This window comes from Quercus suber, unplaced genomic scaffold, assembly GCF_002906115.3.
Source record: "Quercus suber isolate HL8 unplaced genomic scaffold, Cork oak 2.0 scaffold_45, whole genome shotgun sequence".
Taxonomy (NCBI): Eukaryota; Viridiplantae; Streptophyta; class Magnoliopsida; order Fagales; family Fagaceae; genus Quercus; species Quercus suber.
Window position 1 is genome coordinate 38753 of NW_027069510.1, and position 7888 is coordinate 46640.

The 7888-nt window shown below is 36.7% G+C and overlaps 1 protein-coding gene across 2 annotated transcripts; it reads left to right on the forward strand.

Moving 5' to 3' along the window:
- Positions 1-2110: 2110 nt before the first annotated feature.
- On the forward strand, positions 2111-6304 carry LOC112021002 (uncharacterized). 2 transcript variants are annotated; one of them, XM_024053579.2, is made up of 6 exons: positions 2111-3106; positions 3195-3275; positions 3911-4031; positions 4224-4526; positions 5614-5679; positions 5894-6008. In XM_024053579.2, the coding sequence occupies exons 1-6, from the start codon at positions 2916-2918 to the stop codon at positions 5897-5899; spliced, it is 768 nt and encodes a 255-aa protein (XP_023909347.1). In that variant the 5' UTR covers positions 2111-2915; the 3' UTR covers positions 5900-6008. The 2 variants fall into 2 exon arrangements, with proteins under 2 accessions (XP_023909347.1, XP_023909340.1); XM_024053572.2 differs by having other exon boundaries at positions 2115-3106; positions 5913-6304.
- The last annotated feature ends 1584 nt before the right edge of the window (positions 6305-7888 follow it).

The window sequence follows — 7888 nt, forward strand, 5'->3', positions numbered from 1 at the left end:
TAAACTTACCCATTCCCCAAAGACAACTAAAAGTTCTAAAAGAGAAAAGGAAGAGTGAAATCAAGGAAATTTGGGGTCGCTAGAAAAAGAAGACTTACAGAAATATGACGATACTCTTCAGATAGTGTGCAAGTCGAACCCGATTCAAACTATATGCATCAATAATTGTAAGCGCGAAAATGATGAAACCAGGCGGTTCAAACAGGTATTTATACTCCCCCTTAGGTTCCCCAAATGTAACCGCTTGCTCATAAGAGCAAAAGATCATGCCGGTGAAAGTGAGAAACGTGGTGCCGCTAAAATTTAATGTGTGCGCCCATTAAGTTTTGAAACGCTAAAAAGGTACATCGGGCAGTCAAAAAGCCGCCAACATCAGTACAAACCGAAGCGGCAATTTGTCCAATGGACCAGCATGTATCAAAACCCTCCTCCCCGTCCGAGGGAACGTGCAGCAGAGTTTTGAGGGGCTATTGTGGGGCCCATGGGCCTGATAGTCGACCCATCACTATAGCAGGCAAGGCCTAGGCCGAGGAGCACAGACTATTCAGGGCCAAGTGAGGGAAAGTCTTTCCTTCCCAATCCACACCGAGGACCACCTTATCCTCGGCCTGACGAAGGTAATTTTGAGGAGAGACTAACCCCAAAGTAAGCTGTCACTCTCACATTTAATGCATTCAACTAACCCCCCTGGCCGCATTAATGGGGAGGTAACCCCTTGGCAGGATAACGTTGATCAGAGTGAACCACTTGAGTACCGATAAGGCCTCTGATGGGACGGACGGCCAGAAAAAAAGGCAAATAGATGATCAACAGATGGAAGGAGGGGATAGGAAGATAAAAACTATAAAAGAAAAGCTAGTAAAGTAAAAGGGGGGGAGGGGGAGAAAAAAGGAAGAACAATAAGGCCTCCTCGGCCACAGGCCGAGGAGCATCCCCCCATTTGTAAAGAAACTCTTAGCACTTTTTATAAGAAAAGTTTATGCCTGGTGATCGACGGCCAGCGCCTAAATCTTTCAACCCACTCTCTATAAATTTATTGTTTGGGCTTATTGGGCTGAAAACCCATCATTCAGGGTCAATCCAAATTGGGTCCTTACAATATATATATATTAGAAAGAAGAAAAGACAAAGAACAAAATCATGAAGAAAAATGAATCCAAAAGAAACAAAATGGAATTAGAAGTTTTGTAATTGCTAGAGGAAATTGAATGATCGTAGTTTGTACACATCAATAAGATAAGAAACTCTTCAAATCGCTACTTAGATTGAGAGATATTCTTGAAAAGAGGTGCCTTTGATAAGAATTTTTGATAAAATAGACATGTTAACTGAAATTAAGAAATAGGAATGACAACAACTCAGGCATGGAGCAGTTTTTTTATTCCTTGCCCAACCCCACACTAGCTTTGAGGTAGGGCTTTTTCCCCACCTCGTTCTAACAGGTGAGTATCCATCTTGCCACATCAATTTTTTTTTTTTTTTTTACACATACAATTTATTAAAAGTTTGAATACATTAAATTAAACTCATAAAACATTTTTTTTAAACAAGTTTTAATATTACAAAACATTCTCAAAACATAACAATACAATAATTCAGGTATTACGAAACACAAAAACAATTCAAACATAACAATACAACAATTTAAATAAATAAACAATTTAAATCTTAAAACATAAAAATATAAATTCAACAATACATTAAAAAAAATCATAAATTTAAAGTTTGAAAGCTAAAAAAGCATATATATATATATATATAAATACATATATACTACCTTATAAAAAAATTCTATAAAAATATTTTTTTAATTGTTTAAATATAGACGAGATGAGTATGGGGGAAAATATTAATCCCAATCTCCATCTCCTTTGTTATGCAAGGCGGGTAAAATCCATTCAATAAGGGCAGGTGAGAAAGGCACCCACAAGGGCAGGTTTAAGTTACCTATTGAAAGAGAGGAAATTCAAAACAAAGGTTCAAATCCTCCCAATTATTGGAATTCATTTTTTAAGAAAAAAACATATATAAAAAATTATGGTAAACTCCACAAACCTACCCTAAGGTTTGTGATAATACTAGTTTGGTCTAAAACAATCTAAAATCTATCAATTTGATCCTCAAAAGACCATTTTGTCCCTAATTTTTATTGTCTCGTTACTCTCCCTCTCTCTCTCTCAACTCTCTTCTCTGAGTTCTCTTTCTTAGATCTCTCTCTCTCTAACCGGTGAAACCCATGAGTTTTGGTCACTCTTCCCTCTCAGATCGGAACCCACGCCGTGGTGATGGTGCTTCGATCTGGATCTTGCCAACAACAGACTCTCTCATCCACTTTGCGGAGGCGACGTTGATCGAGGCATGGCTTTTGGATTTCGGATTTGGGTAGTCTTTCTTCAGGAGACGATGAAGATCGGCGATGAAGCCAATGGTGCCTTTTTTTAGTTGTCTTTTATGAGTTTGGTAGTTGGGATTGTGTTGATTTTCTATGTTGTTTGGCTGAGATTTTTGCTGGTTTTTTTAATTTATTTATTAGTTTCTGTTGGGTTTTTAGAAGATTTCTTTGGGAATTTATCAGGGGTTTTATGTGTGTGTTGAGAGAGACGAGAGAGAATAGAGAGTTTGTATGTTTAGGGGCAAAGTTGTCTTTTAAGGACCAAATTGGTGGGTTTTAAAATGATTTGGACCTAACTGTTATTATCACAAACCTTAAGGTTTGTGAAATTTACCCAATTCGATTTCAAAGTTGAAACACAGAAAATAAAAAGCCCAAAAGCCCTTAAACCCTAGAACACACCCACCGCCTTCTTCTCAATCCACGTAACGACGTCGTTGAAACCAAAACCTCCACACCCTTGAACTTGAATTCATTCAATTCACAGAAGACAGAGCCTCCTCGAATTTGAAAAGAAAGAAAGATGAGAGTGAAAAAGCAGAAGCGACATAGGAAGAGCGTGAGGTTCTACACAGCATGCTTTGGGTTCAGACAGCCGTTCAAGGTCTTATGTGACGGTACTTTTGTGCACCACCTCGTTTCCCATGCCATTAAACCTGCCGACAATGCCCTCTCCAACATTCTATCTGCCCCTGTCAAACTCTTCACTACCAAGTATTTCTTTTCTCTCTCTCTCTTCTTCATTTCTTTAATGTTTGAGTTTTTTATTATTTCATTAAACACCCCATTTGTTTTTACTTAGGTGTGTTATTGCTGAGTTAAAAGGACTTGGTACCTCGTATTCTGAATCTCTTCAGGCTGCTCATCTCCTTGCTCCTGCTAGGTCACCTCGCTCTCTCTTTTCATTTAATGGCTTAAAGAACAAATGACTATAAATGTGGCCGACTTTGATTAATCTGTTGAGGATTTCTACCCGACCCCAGAAAATTTGGGTCTAAGGTTTTGTTGTTGTATTTAATGGCTTAAAGAACAAATGACTTTGGGTAGTATAGAATGGAGGAAAATAACAAATGTGGCTGACTCTGTCTAATCTGTTGAGGATTCATAGCCAACCCCAAAAAATATTTTTGTTGCATTTGTTGTTGTATTTATTGGCTTAAGGAATAAATGACTTTGGATAGTATAGAATAGAGGAAAATAATAAATGTGGTAGACTCTGACTAATCTGTTGAGTTTCGTAGCCAACCCCAAATAATTTGGAATAAGGTTTTTTGTTGTTATTGTTGTTGTTTTTAATGGGTTAAAGAACAAACGACTTTGGATAGTATAGAATGGAGGAAAATAATAAATGTGGCACTCTGACTAAACTGTTGAGGATTCGTAGCTGACCCCAAATAATTTGGGACTAAGATTTTTTTGTTGTTGTTTTTATTGCTTAAACTTAAGTTCGTCATGTTTCTATAAGGACTTTTTTTTTTTTTTTGGTTTTTCTTATTTGGAATCTAACTTGTATGACAGATGTGATCATGAGAATAGTACAAGTGCTGATGCTTGCATCAAGGATATTATTGGACAAAATAATTCCGAACACTTCTTTGTTGCTTCTCAAGACGTTGATCTGCGGAAGAGCTTGCAGGAGGTTAGTCTGTTTTGTTTTCTGTTTGACACGGTAGCTTGCTTGATGTTTTAATTTATTGTTATTGATTTATTATCTATTTGAATTCTTATGCTTTTTTTTTTTTTTTTTGATGCACACAATGCAAGTACGCAACACATATAGAAATGTGCTCTCTATATGCTTTGATTTATCACATTGTCTATTCAATTGCAGATTCCAGGTGTTCCGGTCATATATGGTTTAAGAAAAGCCCTTTTCTTAGAGCCTCCATCTTCATTTCAACGGGAGTTTGTCAAAAACTCCGAAGAAAAACGCATGCATATGACTGAGTTGGAATATAAGATGTTACAGAAGAGGAAGAATAGGTCGGTTGATGAGGAAACAAATGATTCTCCCAATGAAAACGATGATTCAGAGGATGACAACAATGGGATGGGGATTGTAACAAAGCCAAAAACTGCAAGAAAAGGAATAGATGTGAAGGATAAAGTTCAATTTAAGAGAAAGAGGGCAAAGGTTATCATCCACGCTCATTTCCTTTTTGTTTTTCTTGATTGCTTCAAGCTTGTTTCTTGTTGATTAATATTCCTTACATTCTCACTTGTCTGTACATCTCAAACTTGATTTGAAATGTTAAAATTCTTGTAGACATAGAACTTTCAAAACCTAGAGTTGGCATGGAGGTTCTAAAGAAGGATAGGAAGTTTATCACAGGGCATTCATGGTGTTAATATGAAGAGCCTTGTTGAGTGCTTCAACTAGAGATAGACCTTTTGATAAACTGGTATTTGAAAAATATTTGTCAACCCAAAATCATAAAGGTATCTTAAATTATTACTGAGGTGAATAATTTCTAGAACTTTATGTAGCTATATTGGGGGTATATATCTTGATTGTACCTTAGGAGCAGCTACCATCCTTGATTCTTTAGAGTAAAGATACTTGTACTTGTATCTGATGTGTGGTATAATCTAATTTAGCAAATCATATAACAATAATATACTTTGCATTTTGTGCTAAAAGATGCATAGCTAAGCTGGAAGTGCATAAAAACCTTATATAACCATGCTCAAGTACAAAGCTCAAATGACAAACATGATTGTTGGGAAATAATATTATTATAAAGCATTGTCAATTTTTGAGCACATTGTCATGATAAGCTAGCCGATGCCAAAGTTTTGGGACTAAGGCTTTGTTGTTGGCGTTGTCATGATATAGCCAAGTTCTACTTGTTCTAATGCACTGTTCTACCTACGTAGGTCATCAATGTCTCACTACCTCTCAAATTTTGAAAGGAGTTTAGGATTAAAAATAGCAAGAAATTATTTTCTTATTTTGGAATAGAAAATTAACAGTGCTTGTATAAGATCGTTTAATTAGAAGCATGTAATAGGATATTTGAGACCAGATTTATAGAGAACTGTTTCAATTTTCTAATATCACCATTAACTCTTACAACTCAATCTGTTTGACATTAATTATGTAGTAAAAATTGAATTGATTGTGGTGTTTTGAATGTTGCAAATGTTGCAATAAAATGGACCTTTTCTATTTAATAATTGTCATTGATGCTAATGGGCTTACGCTATCTTGAAAATTGTAGGGCCCAAACCCACTTTCATGCAAGAAGAAGAAGAGCCAAGACAAACCAAATCTTGTTCCAGAGAGGGTGAGCTTTGCATTATGATTTTTTAATGCTTCTACACTTTATTTTTAACGTTTCTATGTAAAAAAAAAAACTTTATTCTCTTTTTGTGCTTAATTTCTTGTTTATGATAGGTAAAGAAGTATTGAGCTTCCAATATTTGATTTTGCTAGGCTGAAGTAAAATACTACTTTCTTGATTTTTTTTTTTTTTTTTTAACTCACTCCTGTGATTGAAGCATTGAAGTTTCAATACAGGAAAAGACAGATGGTGAAAATTCTATGAGATCCAGGGGCAGGCAAAGGAAGAGAACTCGCAAAGGAAAAAAGATAGATGGGTTAGTGTCAATACTTTCAACGACGGATCTCCCTTAGGGCCAGGGGGGGCCATGTTTGTTGTCCCCGCTAAGTTTTGAAAATATGCTTTATCCTTACAAGGGACAAGGGTCCCTCTTTCTATATTTATAGTTTGGCTCTCCAAGTTTCATAGAGAACTTACAATTGGCTCTAAAGCTACACATATCCTTTCTTCTCTTATTATTACTATTTTTTAAATGAAACATAGAAATGTTGGGTAACTTTGAGATTACGTTCTTGTCACAGAGTATGAATCTTATTTACGAGGTTAAATGTTTGTGGATTTTAGTCTATTTTTCCCCTCTTTCCTTTAAAGCTTCCTTAATTAATGTTAATGAAAACTTATGCCTTTTTCACTATTGCCTTAGCCTCCTTTTTCTTGAAGGGGTTATTCAAACCACTTACATTCCACATCATGAAATTCATAGAGAAATATTTGGGGATGGTGAGAACTCACTTCCTTTCCTTGATGATTCACCTCTCTCCCATGTATTGCTCCTTTCTTTGTCGTAACACTCAATTTTGGTACTACTTATAGAGCCTCATCAATAATAATTCGCCACTGTCAGTTTTAAGCCTTGATGGGGCTTGCAACAATCCACACGATTGGTTTCTTACTTTCTTCTTTTCTCTGCAATATTTTTCATCCGGAGTGGGGCTTGTAATTGCATGCCTTTTTATGACTGGAGGTGTTTCCACAATCTTCTCTACAATATGTTTATTTTAGTCTCAGCATTTGGACTGACAGTGGAAACTACTTTGTTATCATGATTCTTTGGACTCCATACCTTCCTCTTTTCTTACTCTGTACTTTACCCACATTTACTTACAGAGTGGCCTAGATTCCATAAATTGTTAGCATAGAGATTAAAGAGGTTTACTCACCCCACTGGCTACATGACTGAGACGGGTTGGGTCCAGTATGCAATTGGGAGTCTCTTGATCTTGATTTAGATTGGTATTTTGCTCAAAAATATCAAGTAGCTGCATTCCTGATTGCGGTTTACATAAGATCAAACATTCATTTGCAATGTGCCGGATCTGTGCTCTGACAACATTATCCTTGCATCTCAAATCACCAAATTTAATAAGATATAAGCCATTCTCAAGAGAGAATACCTCCACTGAACCATATATAGACTCCATAGTGCCATAATGGTTTTCTTGACCAGTGTAGAAGGAAGGCGTTAACATTGAAATTGGCCTACTTAATTGGCTTCCCACTTATATGTGCCCTTCTCAACTGCCTCCTTTGGTGGTCTGACTACCACAGTTCCTTTGATCTTCTATGGAGCATGGTACTCTAGCTGTAAGATCTCTCTCTGTTCTGTCTGGACTAAGGTTCTCCAATCCTGTTTGTATGGGCATTGTATCCTAGCCATCTACCTCCACATTTATATAATCTCCATTCATAATAAATCTTTCCGAGCTTCCAGACCTGATGATTCCAAGGCCTCACCCTCTTTAACGTTTCCCCTTGATGCTTCTCCAATGGAGTATTTCACATGATATTTGTCATTCCGAACTGTGTCCATCTCATACTTTCTTTCAATGGAATATATTTTATTTCTTGAGCTGTGATGAGTCTTTAGATCGGTTCCTGGACCGTCCATGTCCCCTACCATGACTTCCCTCCTTGTCATGTCACGTGTGCAAGAAAACTTAATCTTCAAAAATCATAATGTTGAACTATGAGCTATGTCATTCCACCTCAAAACCAATTGGTGATGAGGAAGACACGCTCAAATCTATTTTTAGTGTGGTTGTAGGAAGTCAAATTGTGGTTCTCCCAACAATCCCTCCCTCACAATGACACTCCTGTGACTCGAACCCATGACCTTGGCTCTAATACCATTTGTCGGATCGTAAGTTGTGTC